The sequence below is a fragment of the Semicossyphus pulcher genome, unplaced genomic scaffold (assembly GCF_022749685.1).
Source record: "Semicossyphus pulcher isolate SPU_LCO1_2020_fin unplaced genomic scaffold, fSemPul1.0.p SCAF_6, whole genome shotgun sequence".
NCBI classification, from domain to species: domain Eukaryota; kingdom Metazoa; phylum Chordata; class Actinopteri; order Labriformes; family Labridae; genus Semicossyphus; species Semicossyphus pulcher.
In genome coordinates, this window is record NW_027211737.1 from 19,089,156 (window position 1) to 19,107,117 (window position 17,962).

The 17,962-nt window shown below is 47.8% G+C and overlaps 1 protein-coding gene across 2 annotated transcripts in view; it reads right to left on the reverse strand.

Annotated features, from left to right (window-relative positions):
- Positions 1–429: 429 nt before the first annotated feature.
- Positions 430–17,962, reverse strand: part of setbp1 (SET binding protein 1) — a 33,787-nt gene continuing 16,254 nt past the window's right edge. For both annotated transcript variants that reach the window (XM_069682686.1, XM_069682687.1), the window contains 5 exons: positions 10,331–10,713; positions 8,113–10,020; positions 7,789–7,996; positions 6,634–7,696; positions 430–2,900 (listed from right to left, as the gene is read on the reverse strand). In XM_069682686.1, the coding sequence (XP_069538787.1) occupies positions 2,395–2,900; positions 6,634–7,696; positions 7,789–7,996; positions 8,113–10,020; positions 10,331–10,713 (4,068 nt within the window). In that variant the 3' untranslated portion in view covers positions 430–2,394. The remainder of the gene's footprint in view (positions 2,901–6,633; positions 7,697–7,788; positions 7,997–8,112; positions 10,021–10,330; positions 10,714–17,962) is intronic.

A 17,962-nucleotide genomic window follows, 5' to 3' on the forward strand; every position in this document is an offset into this window, starting at 1 on the left:
ATAGTCACTTTCTGCACAACTTATTACAAATTATTACTGGTATTATTCACAATTCGCGTTACATGAATTCATTTTATTCAGTAAATAAGACCACTTATTTCTCTTTGTCGAAGGGTGGACCCAGAACAGAAATTCCTTTTAAGGTCATTGCCAGGCGTGGCCTGATGCATAGCAAACAACAATGTACGAGAACGGGGTTTCCAGACGACCTCCTCTGCTCCTCCTCTGCCGAGTACATAACCGTAACAGTATGTTGTAAATAACTGTTGAAATACTGGGCAGAGTGAATGACTTTAATTGTATCTAGGACATTGAGTATGATCAATATCTGCGGACAGAAACGCATCTGATATGGTTGACCTTTCTGTCTCCAACACTGCTTTTAGGCAGCACGGAGGCCAGTACATGATGTGGATTTAACATGTATCATATAGTCTCCATCAGTCCAGCCCTTCTGGTTTTGTTATAAAGATATGGGCCAGAATACGAGGAGACAGAGGAGGTGCCTGGTGACAGAGGATGCTGACTATGGAAGCTGTGAAGGGACACAGGCAGTGTCAGGGTTCTGATGATAAGACACATGACTCATTTGCACAATCGTGAATATTTTGGGTCAATTTCTGCGGCACTCTTTGCCTCTTTAATATTTCTCGGGTCAAATGTAATTGGTGAGAGAAAGAAACATAAGGCACAAGTTGAACTGCTGCAACTGAGAATCCCACCCAAGCCAAAGAAGACAAAGAGTCTCCTGGAACAAAACAGAGAAACACTGATCCATTGCTTATATTCTGAATACTTGTTTGAGAAAATACCAACCACTACCCAAAGCCACGTACATTGTAGAAAGAGCTTAACAAAGGCTGAACATATTGACACGTAAAATCCAAGATGGCTACATTCTAGAGTGCACGTGGGAATGCTTCACTTTAGTGCCAACATGACGGAGAGTTTGTCTGACTCTGATTCTTTTAAATAAAACATCCTCACACTGAATACTGAGACTTTGGTTTCTAATCTAAATACTGGATTAACTTTTAAATAAAAACAGGTTAAGTAGAAAGTATGGGATTTGTTTTTCAGAACACTGACTGTGAGCCCTCTTTAACTGAACCGTCCAATCAGGACTCAGAACCTGGGCTTCGGTTTGACGCTTTTGGCTGCGCAGCCTGCATATACAAATTGATTAAAATAATGCATGCTCTCTGGAATGGATATCCACACCATCAAGGCCAAAACATAAGGCTGGAACAAGCATGTAAGTGCTGCATTTGATTGATGCATGGTTTTTTCATAGTGCATTAAACCAATTTTAAGGTTTACCAAAAACACACCTGATATTCCTCCTGTATGCAATGCCCCCTGCGTATACACACGATAATGAGGGTATGAATGATTATATGTGGTTCTTTCTGTCTGAAAACAAACTTGTCTTGAGTCGCACCCATGTCTGTTTTTGGTTATAAAACAATACACAACTTTCATTGTCTATGGTACAACAATTCTATTGATATACTGTGAGCCAGTACATGTCTATGAGCTGGTTTCTCATTGAACAAGGCAGGCGACAGTGGACTTTGTTTCTATGTACAGTCTGGGACAGTTTCATCCACCATATTGCCTTGATGTCACGACTCAGGACAGGCCCGAGCAGGGAGGGAGAAATAAAGGAGACATGGGGGAGTTAGAGGGAGGAGCAGAAGCACTGGTGGATGTAAAACATGATTGGGAGAAGATGAGAGTAGAGAGGGAGATGAAGTTGAGCGGCACGCACCAGGGAGGGCTAAGGAATTGGGAAGGGGGAGCAGGGGTGAGAAGAAAGCAGGGGGTTACTCCTCGGAGAGAGAAAGGTACATCTGGGGCAGAGAACAGGGAAGAGAAGTAAGGGAGTAAGGTGGCTTATTTACTGCTGTTTTATCCCACATGTCTTTGACAAGCTTCCTCAGAAAGGCAAAAATAAGCAGAGCTGCACAGTTTAATATTAACCATCCCCCTCCCCTTGCTGGTAAATATATGGCTAAAGCCACATTCAGATACAGTATCATAAAGTACCATACACGTCACTGTATCAGATACATAAAGAATCACATAATGTCCTAAACTATCATAAGTACCACACACTTTATAGCATCAGATTCAGTATCAAATAGTACCATATAGTGCCATTGTAAATGAAGGTCCAATGAATCCTTGAAAGGCTCATGTCTGGGTTTAGCAAACAGAGAGAGGGCACAGGAAGTGCTCCCTCCTCCTGCTCCTCCGCTGTAGTCCTCAAACCAGAGGAGAAACAAGTCAAAGTGCACCAAGGAGTCCCAGAATTAAGGGCACTGCATCTGACACAGCACAGACTCCAATAACAGCTCTCCTTCAGTCACCGAGTCGCTCCCTCCTGCCGGTCTATAGACTAGAGGGAGCCCATAACTCATCCCTGCTGTGGCCCCTGCCTCTGCGTTTCCCGGCTCTAGCCGGCGGAGGCACAGATCGCGCTTGATGCACCACAGTCTCGATCGTTGCTGAGATGGAGTCGTGATTTTGAAACTCCAGCGGCTCGGGGGTCAAGCTCGGCCTGAGGCTCTGCCTTCCTGGCAGGTCGTCGCACCTCTCCAGGACCGGCATCCCAAGAGTCCGACCATCACCTCTCCTACCGGCCAACATGTCCAAACCCCGACCATCAGCCCGGTCTTCCTCCCTCCTGCTGGTCAGCTCTGACTCCTCCAGGGGTTGTTTTCGGGGCCTTCCGGGCCGTCTTTTGATGACGTTGTTTCCTGTTTTGGCTTGTCGCTGCAGGCGCTTGGCACGGAGGATCTTCTGCACATGCTCAAAGTTCAAAGAATGCATCCTCCTCACGTCCTTTTGGATCTGCTCCACCTCGCGTCGCTTGTACCTCCGCTTACCGGGAACACCTGGGAGATAAGAGAGAAAACATGAGTGAGGAGAGACACCTCAAGGTAAATTAAGGTTCTATAAAGAGCATGGAGCTTTTGTTCTAGAGCGTCAATCAAATTGAGCAGCCTTGGAAAGGCCAGGAAAGACATCATGCCAGTTTAGCTCATGAAGAGACTGTCTCTTTCTTGCTACAAGAGCTTCCTGCTAATTTTGACATATTCATGTAAGCCTTTGAAAGCCCAGCTGAGCCAGGAGAGCAGATCCTATCCTGTAATTGTCTACTAGAGAGCAGCGAGGAGAGGGGAGAGGAGGAGATCCCATTCTGTGAGCAGGAAACCCACAGAAATGTCTCCTTCAACCATTTAATATGTCGCTACACAAAAACAACCCTGTGCATCTGGAGCACAGGCTGCCAAAGAGCCAAACACACACACACACACAAATACAAACACACATATTGACACATTTATCCACATGCACACACAGACACAAATAGACAAACACAACATGTGCAGACACGCACATGCACAACATGCACGAATAATGAATTCAGCAGTTCAGAATGGCTGAGCAGAAGAAACTGGAGCCATATTGTTTCCTTCACACTGGCGAACTGGGCAGTTTGCCCTTTACACGCTGTTCTATCATTTCTCTTTCCCTCCTTCTTCATCACTCTCTCTTTTCCATTCGATTCTTTCGCAATACGCGACTCTGTAATTTTCAATTAAACTTGTAACGCTGCACCATTTCATTTCCGTCTCTATTTCAGAAACCGCTTCCTGCTCTTGGTCCGTCTCTGTCATTCTTTTTGTTTCCCATCTCTGCCCCATTTCTCAGCTCCCCCCCCCCCACCCCCCCTCCTCTCTGCCTGGGCACTGTTCCCGACGCTCAGACGGAGCCACAGCCAAAATGGAGGAAAAGCACAATCAGACACCAGTCCCCGAGCAGCGCGCACACAACATGTTCGGTGTCTTTTTCTTGAGATATTACTCCTATCGCTGGATTCCCCAACCATCTCCTTTCTTCTTTTCCTGCAGAACGCTGCTGATACAATGTAGCAGGTGCTCCAACGCTAGCCTGCATTAAACCAGATCGGCTCTGACTTCTAACAAATATGGAGGACTGGGTTGCAGGTTCATGTTTAAAAGATGCACATGAGAGAATATTTACTTAGTTTCGTAAAACATCTTGAGTTAAACTCGCTAATGCTTTATAGAGGTTTTAACATTTTGCAACAAGCAGATACAGAGTGTGGAGCTCAATGTTAAAGGGTTTGATAATGAACTAAGAGTAAGGAGAGATAAAGAGAGGCCTGACCGCCCTCCATTTAAACTCAGCCGCTCATCTCTGCCTATTGTTGCTCACGAATTCAGGGCAGACAGTGAAATTAGTCTAATGCAGAAAGCACTAAGTAGCAGTAGTTTATGAGCTGCACAGAAGTGTGCACGCGCTCAGCTCCCTCTCTCTCTCTCTCTCGCACACACACACACGCACACACTCTACTACAAAGTAGCAGAAATTTATGAGCTGCATACACGGAACATAAAACCGGTGACCTTCAGCAGTGTGAGGGGCCGTATAGCACCGAGGACCTGTTTCTCTGTGGAGTAGGAAGTCACTACTACACACAGAGACATGATCACTTATCTGCCGCCCCTGCAGCGGCCAATACCAGGCTTCCTACAGGATGGAGTGATCCGAGATGTATGTTATTTGGTGAGAGTGTTTCTCTGCATGAAAGTTTGAACAGGTCATGTGACACAAAGATTTTTTTTTTTTTATCACTTATTCAGTAGATGACCTGCTTTGTGCGGAAGTGCGTGATACCTGCTGATTAGTGAAGGAACACGCACACACGCGCACACATAAAAAATGAGACTAACTCTATGAAGGCATATTTTTCATATTTTGTTACATTTATAGACAATTTTGCACCTGAGATATTATTATTTACCCTGTTAATATTTTGTGTTAATAGAATATTTGTCGTACATTTAAATGCCTTGTAAACATGTGTGGCCCTCAGGATGAGTAGTTGCTACCTTGGTAGTGCCTAAAGGGGATCTAAATAAATAAATCTATCTGCTGTGTGTATGTGTATGTGTGTGTATTAGTATGACTCTATGCCTGTGCTGCATGCATGCGTATGTACACGCGCCTGTGTTTTAATTGGGCTAAAGCTGTGAAGTGAGGCAGTAAGTCATGCTAGAGGAGGGGCAGGGGGAAAGGGGGAAGGAGAGGGTAATGGGGGGAATGAGGGGGAGGGGAAACTGAAAGAGAAAGGAAAGGAGGAAAGAGAGATAGGAGGAGGAGGAGGAGGAGGGGGAGGAAGAGGTGGAGAAACAAGGGGAAGTCGCAATGGGATGTGGGTATTGTGGGAGAAAGAGGCGTAAAAAGGACAGCGAGGGCAAGAAGTGCAGAAGCAGCAGAAGGAGAAAAGGTGAGGACAGGGGAGGTAGAAGAGGCATAACAACACAGGAGGGATAACATAGAGGGGGGAGGTTGTGTGTAAAGTGTGTGGGGGGGGTAGCGTGTATATGAGTCATCCGTCCTGGTTCCCCTGGGGTGGGGGGTGTATTCTAACTGAGCCCCTGGCTTCTCCTCCCCGCCACTGGACTAGGCCCCAGTCATTAAACCCCTGGCTGCCAGCCAGCTCTTTTAACACAGGCAAGGGCCTTTTACGGCGTGTCTGTAGAAAATAAATCACACTGTGTGAATAATATATCTCTGGCAAAGGCATTGGCAGGAGAGGAGGGAGGGAGGGGAGGAAGGAGAGATTGGTGAATTATAGTCGTCTCCATCCATGCATTACGTTCTCTCTATCCCCAGCCAGATGTGCTCAAAGACAGCAGAATACAGAATGTACCAAAATACACATCAGTCTGGGAGTGAGGATGTGGGGCTCCCCTGCCTTTGTCTGCTTTAAGTCCTGATAGTGCTGCACATAGCACATCTATAAATAGGAATCACATTGATGAGTATGCTTTTACACGGGGAAAACCCTATTAACTTTGACTAAATATGTGATTATACATCCCTACAGCAGCAAATAACAGGCCCGTTATCACCAGGGAACAGAATAATATATTGGACACCAATTAGTTTTTTCTCCTGATTCAGCTCTGTTAACAGTTCTGCAACCTTGGTGGGATTATACACGGCCTGTAACATCAAGATGTTACACAGTAAATCACAAGTGTAGCATCTTGTGCTTATTTGTTATTTGCACATCCAGTGTTCCCTCACAGCTCCGGATGTGAACACGGCAAGCCTCGTGCGAGCCACAGCAGCGTCGTGGTACGATCATTGTCTAAACCTGAGGTCACACAGGTGACTTCAAAGAAAGCCACATTTTATCTTTAGCTTTAATGTATCTCCTCTGAAGAGCGTAAGTCACTGTCGGTTTTAGTTTTGTTTTAGTGACACGTTCACGTTCCTGCTTTTCTCCTGTCTTTGTGTTTCATCATCTGATCTCCTTTCTCTTTCAATTAGAGCTCTAATGATGTCGATTGCTGTGTTAAGCTACTGTTACTATCAGATAATACCTTTGATGCTTTATATCAGAAGCAATGATGAGGTAGTTGTGAGGGAGCTACAGGTAGTCCAGCTAGAAGTGAACTGTTATTCAGTCCAACCTCAAACCTCCAACACATCCTCAAAGTAAGAAACACATTTTACCATCATGAAAAACTGTCCCTGCTGTCAGGGTTTCGAACGTGCACTGGTAATCGTAACGTTGGTGGTTCTTACCAGTGAGGGAGGGACTGGAGCACTCGTTCACTTGTCCTGGCTCCTGCCGGGCAGCTTGGAACGACAGTAAGCCCTGATCTCCAAACACAGCGAGCCTCGTCTTCCTGCTCCGCCCGCTTAACTCGTCCTCGCGTGACCCCAAAATGAGGTCGGACGCCGACTCCGATCGCTGCGATTGGCTGCTGTAGCTGCTCATGAAGCTGTTAATTGGCTGTCGGGTCTGACGGGAGAGGAACTGACCGTCAGCGAGGGAGTGTGTGGACAGCTGGTCCGACTCAAACATCCCTAAGCTGGACCCCAGGCCCGAGGCTCTCCCGCTGCCCCTCTGCTTCTCCAGATGCTTTGAGGAGCTGTGATTGGCCAGGTCCCTCCTGTCACTCAACATGCTGAGACGTGCATTTGTCTTAGCTCCACTGAAGAGCCCGCCCAGCTCCTGGCGGTCCCGCAGTGAAAGGAGGGGTTCGTCCTTGTGCTTATGTTTGTGCTTGTGCTTCCTCTTGTGGAGTCGAACCCCTGCAAGACTTCCTGCATTGCCGCTGCCCAAGGACCCCAGGCCCTCTCTCACAGAGGGCCCCTGGAGGGGGGCACTGGCGTTGCGGAGCTTGGCCCCCGGCTGGAGTTTTGAGTGTCCACTGGAGTGGAAAGCCTTGGGTGGGGGGACGGCTGGCCTCATGAAGGGAGATGGAGGTGCAGGTCCTAGGGAGTGATGGGGCAGGTAAAACGGGGGAGGAGGGGGAAAGTAGCCCAGACTCAGATGAGGTGCGTAAGGCATCGCATACGGTGCTGCATAGTAATTTCCCCCGGCCAGCGGATAACCGTATCCTTGAACAAAAGGCAGCTTGGATGTGATTGGCTCACTGGCTTTGGCTGGACGGCCACGTCTCCGCTTAGCCTTCAGATCGGCAGTCCTGCGCAGATATGAGCTGGAGTCACAGGAGTACGAGTCGTAGGTAACGGGGTAGTAATGGTGGAAGTTGAGGCGGAAAATTGAGGGATATGGGTGCTGGGGGAAGCAGGTGAATCGTCTGTGAGACACTCGTAGCTGCTGGAGCTTCAACACGACCTGTGGGAAAGTTAAAAAGGAGAAGCACTTAGAAAAAAACACCGAACACTCTGTAGAAGATGAAACTAAGAATATATGATAGTTCTTCTAACCTCCTCCAGTTCAGAGAGAAAGTGAAGATGATCCCGACTCTGTAGGCACTTCCTCTTCCGCCGATGATGTTTTTGCTTCTTCTCCTGCTGTGACAGGAAGTTGTCAACAGCAGTTACTTGCCGGTCACAGCGTGTTCTGCCGCCTCTGTTTGATGCTTCTATGGCTGCTGCCTCGGCTGCCTCGTACCCACACAGGTCGAATGAGTACCTGTTCAAACACAAAACGTTAGCACATTAAAACCACGAAAAAGTTTAAGAATTATAAAACAAGGAAGACCTTAATAAAGGTACAAGGAACAGAAGTGTATTAGCAGTGTAGCGCACCTGCGTCGGGAGGCGGGGCCCTTCTCAGTTTGGTCTGAGGTGCTGTTGTTGTCCGTCCCGATCCCGCTGTCACTGGGAATAGTCTCCTCACTGTGGGACTCGCTGATGGGGGACAGGGTCGCCTCCTTCACTGACGCCCCCTCTGACAGGTGAGACGGGGAATTAGCCAGGAGGCGTGGAGGAGAAAGTTTCCATCCCCCAGAGAGGAAGCCCCTGCCAATCGGCTTGGAGGGCAGGGCAGAGATGGGCTGCAAACTGGGCATAGTGGCATCAGAGTGGCCGGCTCTTATGGACGGAGCAGTTGAGCTGGGAGACGAGGTGGAGGAAGGCACTGCAGGGCTCTCATAGAGACTAGATGTGGAGACAGACAGCAGGGGCTTGTCTCGAGTGGTTTTGGGAAGGTTGGAGGCTTGGGTTTCTGCTCTGGGTTTACGCCCCCTCTTCTTACCGATGTAGATGGTTCCTCTCTTACTGACGTTTATCTGCTTTCCCAGCCGAGCCTCGATGGTGGATGCCATGGCGGTCATCGCCGAGGTAACCGGGGCGGAGGATGACTTCAGAGCCAGAGTGCCGTTCTGACTGGAGCCTGTAAGGATCTCATTCAGGATGCTCTGCATTTTCACCATCTTCATCTTATTCACTGGCCTGGAAAGACCCCTGCCACGCTTCAGTTTCAGACTGTTAGCATTGACGCTGGTGGCAGTGGAGGTGAGTTGCACTAGTGTGTTGAGCGTGTGTGTCTTCCTCCTGCGGATCAGCCCTGCAGAGGCTTCCTGTGCCAGCGGGCTGGGAGGGGACGTGGAGGTGCCCTCGTGGATGGTCTCCACTGTTAGGAGCGGCTGTTTCTTGGGGCGTCCTCGTTTCCTCTTGATGGGTGTGTGGACGGTCAGGCTGTCCGTGTTGGTGTAGAGGGGGCTGGAGGGGGTGATGGGGAAGGCTGAGGGGGGGTCAGCTAAGGTGGAGGGGCTCCCCCTGATGTCTCTCTGGGGTGGGGTGAGACTGGCATGGCTTTTAGCTTTCAGGTAGGACCACCTGTCCTTGGCCTTGCTTTGCCTGGAGCTGGTTGTGGAGCTGGTGCTGTGGCTGGGGCTCGGACTCAGAGCCGCCCTGGGTCGAGGACTGGGACTGGGGCTAAGGTTAAGCCTTGGTTTAGGACTGGGGATTGGACTGATGCTGGCCCTGGGGCTCGGGCTGGGGTTTGGGCTGGGGAGTCTGGGGTTCATGTTCAGATTGGGTTTGTTGATGTGATTGTGAGAGGGCTCTCTGTGTTTGAGGGCGTCTGTGCTGATCTTAGGACGACCAACAGGGTTCTTTTTCATTCGATTTGACTCTGGATCAGACCCGCTTGGAACCATCTCTCCTCTTTCTGGCCTTTCCACCCTTTCTCCTTTCTCTCTTTTATCACCCTTTTCTGCTTTTTCTATCCTCTCTCTGCTGACATCAGCCTGACTCGTGAGTCGAGAATCATGTTTGTGAGTCTCTATCTTATGTGCTACTTTGGGTTCTGGCGGTCCGGGCTGGTTTTTCTCTGCCGCGTCCTGTCGCTGCTGTGATTGCTCCTCTACAGGAAACGACTCATCAAAGGAAGGCCTCCTCCGCCTCTTTCTTCCTTTCCCTTCCTCTGTCAGCATGGGCATCCCTCTGTCTTCTTCATCTCCTCTCCTCCTCTCTCGTTCCTCTTTCCTCCTCTCCTCTCTTTCTTCGTGGAAGCGCTCAGCCGTCTCCTCTTGCCTGTACTTCTGCCTCTCCTCTGAGTTAGTCGGGCTCTCCGATCCTTTCTCTGGCTGTCTTCCCCAAGGTGTTTCGGCACTGTGGGGATTACTGAGCATCCTCTGGGAGTCCTTCCTGCCGTACTTCCTCTTGATGTTCCCAAAGAGCTGTTCACTGACCTCTTGCAAACCCCTCCCCCTGGAGACAGAGACACAGAGAAAAAATGATGACAAGTGAAATTAATGGAGAGAAAAAGAGTGTGAGGTGTTTTGCTGATACTTTAAATCACGACCAGTACGAAGAGTTACTATTTCACCAGAGGACTCTCATTCAATGTTTCCAGAACTGTTAATCTCTTATTCATGCATATTTTTATAACACTTAATTATAGGCATGTTCATGAAGATAAATACAGATGTGTTGTTATCACATTGAGCGGTATTTGTCTTCTTCTTGTGCTCATGTTCGCCTCATGATAACATCCATCACACAGTAAAAGGAAGCGTACCTGCTGAGAGAGGTCAGGTTGAGAATACTGGCGTCTGTAACCACCGGCAGCTGCAGGTCTGGAGTCAGAGACCTCTGAGGCGAGGGGCTCCGTGCGGCTGTTCGTGAGAAAGGTTGGACCAGCTCTCTGGCTGTCTGAGAATCTGCAGGATTGGCCGGGGACGCAGAAGGTGCTGTGGACGTGATCCAGTCTGGACTGATTTGGTGTTGGTGTGCATGTTGGAATTGTTGCGCGAGGGCGTGCTGTGTTTGCTGTGTGTGTGAGAGTGTGTGCGCAGGAAGGAGGGAGCTGCGGAGCTGGTGTTTGGGCGGAGTGTGATCTCCCAGTAGTTGCAGCAGGCCTCCCTCTTTCTGCTCAGGCATTCTGAACTGGCGCTCGTAAGTCTGTGGACGAGAGAGAAAACGAAGTCTGGTTACGACACACAAACTCCAATCAAGAGGCGGCTTCACGCAGCTGCAGGGAAGCCGAACGACATGATAATGTGATCACAACACGATGACTACTCGATTTCCTGTCCTCATAACACCGACCTATATTCACAGAGATAACACACATGTAGCTCAGCATCCAGCGCTGCACACACTTTAGATTTGTCAGCACATGTTAAATCCGTGAATTGTTGCGCTCTGATATTACATTCTTGTCTTTTCACAGCAGGACTGAGGCTTTAAATACATCTTGTGTGCATGAGCAAACAGTGCGCCACAAACAAAAGGCTTGTTTACAGAGCAATTAAATTCCTGTGGCAAGGATGTTGCATGCTGGGAGAGCTGGGGGATGTAGTTGGGGTGTCTGACTGCACACAGTATTAAACACAGAAGCCTAGCACAGACATGTCCCTGACTGCACTGTACCAACAATTATATGTGTTTTATTTTGTATTGTTTATTGTTTATTTTTGTTATGTTTACAATTGTTATTCTGTTAACCCCTGAACTGAACATGTGTCCTGATTTCTCCACAAATTTCCATTGGACACCACAAATCTTTCATCCGTCTGTACCCAGTTTATTTGTCCATGTCAGATTGAAATGCAAAACAATACTAATACTGTATTATAAAATGTTACCCTGCTGAACGTATCACTGCTGCATAATCAGTATTCTGCTGGAAGATGAGAAATAGAGCAGCGGATGGCCTTTGTGGTTTAGCCTGTTATTAACAGACTCAGTATGACGCAACAAGAAACTGTTCTGCTGCGCTGCAGGGAGATGTAACCTAACCACAGGCCTGCCTCTCAGCATATACACACAGGCAAGCACACACACACACACACACACACACAGTCACACACACATGCATACAGTAAATGTACAAATTTCAAAGGCTTTGTGAAATCCTGCCTTCACATAGATTGTTGCACGAAATGCTAATGTACGAACACAGTTAGGGAACCAATTATAGCAGCGATGGATGAGCGCCTTGCTAACACACACATTCTTACACATAGAATAATTAATCATATATTTCTTCTTATCTCTCTATTTCTAACCAACCTCTCTTTTTGTTTCCCTCTCTGCTCGCCCGTCATCAGTCAGACTCATGTTGTACTTTCACACCGTCCAGATGCAACACTCACAACCTCAAAAAACACACATGAACGCCCAGTAACACAACACTCACTCGGCGCTTTGATGACAACACTCTGCACACGTGCAAGCAAACACTGAGCAGCGTAAATCATTAACAGTGCCACATAATGCACGTGCTAATAAATATCCTGCACACACAGCTACAGTATCCTCTTCTGTTTTCTATGTGTGTGTGTACATACAAGTGTGAATGCTTGTGTGCATGCATGGTGACACTGGAGATGAGACCCTGGGAGTCCACAGAGGGATAAGATGACAGACACCTGATACACACACGCTTTCTCATTTAACCTGGCCTGGAGTACCTGCTGTTTCAGGTTAAAGGAGGGCACGGAGGAGGGAGATGGTTAGAGTCAGACAGACACACGCACACACACACACACACACACACACACATAAAACATATCCTCCCCACTAACCACCGAGAAACCACAGGGAGATAATAAAGAGAGGGGGGCATGGACACCTTTTCCTACCAGAGATAGAAGAAAGAAAAAAAAAGAATCAGGAATATGGAGCCCCCCCCCCCGCCCCCCCTCTCTGGATGTGGTTTGGCAGCAGTTCAGCTTTTTGTTCTTAGCTTCCGCCCCTCTACCACTTCCCTCTCCTCTCTACCTCTTACACTCCATGAAAACACATTCACTGTCTGATATGTGCTCAAGCAAATATAAATAGATGGAGGTAATCCTATTGTTGTTGCAGACAACACAGTACGAAAATAACCTCTTATTGTCCCGTCTTTACCCAGACAGGGAACACCTTGTTCACGCTCACAGTTTGACACTTGCACATGATTTCATTTTGATTTAAACTGTGCACTTTTCTCGCATGCATGTTTTGCAATGCCCGGTTGCATCAGTGCCAGAAGAAACATTGTTGTACTTACCAAATTGAATCTGATATTGGCCTGTTACACATACGCTGCCCTGATCCTGTTATGTCATGTGAGTAATCGGAGTAGGAAGTTGCTGCCTCTGGATACCAAAACGACAAGCTCTCTTGGTATTTATAAACGGAAATTAAAGAGCTTTCGTTTTAATCTGTTTTCTATCTGGTGTTTATTTGTCTCATTTTATTTGTTTTACACTTTATTGTCCTACTTTATTGTCTGCTGTATTGTGAAGCACTCTGAGCAGCATGTTTGCATGAAGGGTGAGTCAAGTTGAGTTGATCCCAGTGTGAACAGGGGCTGTACTCTCCCTGTGCTGCAGCAGGGGGCAGCGCTCAGGAAATCAGCACCAGCTTGGACTCTGACCCTCTGGAGCAAACCCACAAGCGCAGGAGCTGCGAGGCTTCGGCCTTTTCCACACTGTCCGTCTCCTCCGAGTCCCCTCTGATCAGACTCAGATAAAGAGAAAGGCCAACACAAACCAGACCGGCAGCATGTTTAGTCCTCAGCCCGTTTGATGCACTCTCCCTCCCTCGAGGCTCTCCGGGCTGTGTGTGTTCAGGGGTTAGGGGTCGCGATCTACGGCTAGGTCAACAACCATTTCTAGGATGTCTTCCTCTGGGTGAGCACTGTAACAACATGGATTGGTCTCAGTCAGTCACACATAGGCTCTCCGACAGCCCGAACGCAGGCAGATATGGAGCCGCACATTCCTTTCAGCTGGTGATGTAACCATCAGATAAGGTCAGAACGCGGCGGAGGAGGTCATGGATAATATGTGACTAAGTGCTGCAACTGAAAGGCACTTTGCAGATGAGTCAGCATGTATTTACTGACAAATACATGTGAGAGTGTGTCTGGATGTTACGTTCACACTCGGCTGGCTGTTTAAAAGAGCTCAAATTAAAACGTTTTACTCCTCGCTCCTCCAGTTTGATGTGAGGGGAGGTATGTGACGGCCCCTCCTGTCCTTTCCTCTCCTGCAGCCTCTCATTTTCCACTGTTGAATAAACTTTAACTCTCACACACACACACACACACACACACACAGAGAGAGCACCCTGGCTGCACCATTATACTGGGAAAAGAACACCCTAAACAGGCACACCCAAATCTCACAACCTAAGCACACATAGACACACATGTACAGCAGCAAACATATACACAAACTCCATGCACGCAAACACAGACGCACACACAAACACGCTGCCCTTCAAATAGTTTTTCGCAGCCTTTTATTTGGCTGCACGCCCGGTGGTTAGAGTGTTTCATTTTTCCCTGTGTATGGAACTGGGCAGCTGTCCAGACAGACACACAAAGAGAACGAGAGAGAGACAGAGGGAGGGAGAGAGAGAGAGAGAGAGAGAGAGAGAGAGAGAGAGAGAGAGAGAGAGAGAGAGGGAGAAATGAGGAGGGAGGGGAGGGGAGGGGGTTAGTGAAAGAATGAGAGAGGCAGAGAGGGAGCGAAGAAGAGGACCAGTAGAAAAACAAGAAGAGAGATGACTGGACCTCTTAAAAACTAGTTCCCTCTGAATCCTTATGATTGATATGATCCTCTCTTTTTCTCACTCTCTCTCCTCGTCACACACACACACACACACACACACACACACACACACACACACACACACACACACACACACACACTCTCCTTGGCTTTGACACCATGCCGTCTCTCTCTGCCCCTGTGGCCTTGTGCGCTGCCCCCCCCTCTCCTCATCTCATCCCTCCTTTTCTTCCTCTTCTTTTCTCTTTTCTGGAGCTGACCATTCTCCCCCTGTGGGAACTACCATCCTCTCCACCCCCCACCCCCACCCCCTCTCTCTCCAGCTCCATTCAGAGCGCTGCATCGCTGTGATCTGTGTTTCTGACAGCTCTGCACACACACACACACACGCACACACACACACACACACACACACAGCTCCTCTGCAAACAAACACCATGAATACTAACACGGCTTTGTGTCCACAGCACTTAAAACGGGGAAGAAGGAGCGGGAGGGTGGAAAGGGGGTGCAGAAAAAAGGAGGGAAAAGCGACGGAGGAGGAAAAAAGAGGCACTGTGTTGATCTTGTGGCTACTCTCACAGACCTCCCTCCCTCCCTCCCTCCCTCCCTCACTGCCACCCCCCCCCTCCTCATCCCTGTTTCTCGTTCTCTCGTTCTTCCCACCAGTTCTCCCGGGAATAAAGACTTCCATTCATGCGCCTGAGGAGACCCACAGCAGGGGAGAGAAAGGAGGGAGGAGAAGGGGGGGATGGAAAGAGGAGGAGGGGGTGTCAAGGTGGGACAGTTTGTGGATCGCTTGGATCAGGACCGCTGCTGAAAAAAGTGTGTGTGCGTGTGTGTGCGTGTGTGAGTATGTCTAATATCACTCAGCGTGTGCTAACTGAGCCAACGCTTCACTTTCACAGATCTGCTGGCGTCCGTGCCAGCAGAAGCATCTTCTGGGAAAGTTGGGTGGGAAAGTTTGGAAATTTGGCTCCATGCAGGAATTCCAAACTCAGACTAATTCTGCAATTCCAAAACTATGTGTTCAGCCTGAAGCCACAATTTAGCAAAACAAAAGGCTTTGATTATCCAGGTCAAAAACTCTTTCCTACCTCCTGCTCTGCACCCTCCCTGCTGGTAATGATCAGGCATTAAGTCTACAGCACAGTCCCTTAAGTAAGTGTAAAGAGAAGGCAGATTTAATGCACAGCAGTAGGTGTCAAGTAAAACGCTCCCTCCTACGACCGCAGCAGTAATCCTTCAGATTGGAGTGCTCCTAAAGATAGCAGCAAAACACCCGAGAGTCTCCTTGTCACACTCTCTTCAGACACGCTCGCACGTAGATGACTCAATCCGAACAAAAGCCTGTGATTGGCTGAGCTGAAGCATGTTATTACGCTGCAATTGGAGGTTTTCACCCTCCCAGTAATGACAGACACATTTACATGCTACACAAAGTATACATCTAATCCCCGCTATTAGCATTAATGGAGCGTGTGCGGGCATATGTGTGTCCTGCCTGTGAATGGCGCTAAGAAGCACATTAGGAGTTTTTTCATAGTGATTATTACAGCGATTATGTTCCAATTGTTCCTTTCATTGACATGGCCAAACCTCCAGTGACAGCTTTATGCATTTCAGTCAGCACAAAGAAAAAGTACACAAGCGCAGGGACTGGCCCCACACACACACACACACCCACACACACACACACACACACACACACACACACACACACACACACACACACACAGAGTCTCATACAGGCTGCAGCGCTTCATAAATGCTGTTTAATCAATGCATTTATTAGAGGATGTAAACTACACACCCGTATACCCTTGTTCACCATACACTGTGAAGCATACGAGCCAATCGGACCGCCTCTGTACAACAGGAAACAATTAACAGCCAATGAGCTGCTCTAAGTCCTAAGGGATGACTTCCTGTGTGGAATGATGGGTAATTCAAGACAGAAGCTGTGCCGAGATTTAACACTTCCTCTGTGGCACACAGTGGTGTGCAACAGTGAAGCCGCACTCGCTGATTAGTTATGCACAAATAAAGGACTCAGATAAATCTTGTTCATGTTAGTGAAGCAAAACTTCCAAAGAAACTACTAAAAGTGACTTTATATTTCATTTAGTGAAGAAAAGAGGAGGTGTAGTTAATCAATAAGTTCATTGATTTGACTTTTGTTTTTTATCTATATATATTTTGTAGGCCTGCCCCACAATGCTTCCTAGCTTTAATCGTTGCCATGGCAATTGACTGCAAAAATCAGCATCCGAATATTTTCTTTTCCTTTTTAACCCCTCCAAAATAAGAATTATCCCAGCAAATAAGAAAAAGCTTATTGAAATAATAACCCAACATTAATCACTGTAGTGACTTTGAAACAAACTAATATATCTATATAAATAAGCCACTGAGGTGTGGACGGGTAGACAAATTTCAAATTAGCGGAGATTCGAATACAATCGAACGATTGCTGCCGAAGCGTCAACGCCCAAAACAAGGTATTTAACAGCCCTGATATATTGTTGCCTAAATCCAACAGCCGAGAGATTGCAGGAAATGAGGGGGGTTACAGTAAAAAGGGGGAATGACAAGCAACAAAAGCCCCCCGCTGCGACTCAAACTGTGATGTTGCTCTTACATGATGAGCGTCTTAAGAGCCTTCGCCACCAGGACAGACCAGAGAGCTCACATTTTACCGTCATTACTGTCATTTATCGGGCAAAAATGCTACACATGCACGTTTTTCAGCAATATAGACTCTAGCATTTAGGCTTTTGTCTTTTTAATATTAATTTATCTTGAAAAATAATGGACTATTAATTGAAAAATCTGCTCTACTTTCTTACATTTAATAGACAGAACGATTAACTATGTAATCAGGATTAACAAACAAATCAATAATGAAAACAATCATCTGCAACACTGCTGGAGAGCAAATAGATTTCCAGCACATGATGCCTACGAACAGCTCCTAACAGACAAACAACTGTCTGAAAGAATACCTCGAGATTCTGCACTTTGACTTCAAAGCTTGCAAAGTTAAACTTTCATTGTTTAGTCTACATATTCCTGCGAGTACCCGCAGTCCTCAGATGATCTCCGGCCTGCAGGAGGCACAGAGTCAGAGAGCCGCTGTAATGACATCCTCAGTGACAGGGAGAATGGGCAAAGTGAGACACAATAGTCTTAACCAATCAGACGGCCCGCCTCCCCTCAGGCCCCCTCGCACCAACAATAACGCCTTTGTATGAGGCTGCACTCCACTCGCACGTTCACACACACACACACACACACACACACAGTGGAACAGAGCAGAGCATCCTACACTTTCTCAGACAGCCACAAAGAGAGAGAAGCAGAGCAGCACATCTCGGACTGAATCAGTGCATATAAATAAACAACGTTAGAATTAAATGTGTGTGTGTGTGTGTGTGTGTGTGTGTGTGCGATTCCTCCCAGGCCCGGGCACATGACTGCAGCTGCCCCCTCGCTCCCTCATCTTAACCGGCACCCCTCCTTGTTGTAGGTGAGAGGTCACACGGAGTGGCATTCCTCTCGGTCTGAGAGCGAGCGAGCATTACAGTGAGCAGAGGGGGCTGAGAGAGAGAGACAGGGGGACCGGGCAGAACACACAAGGGGGC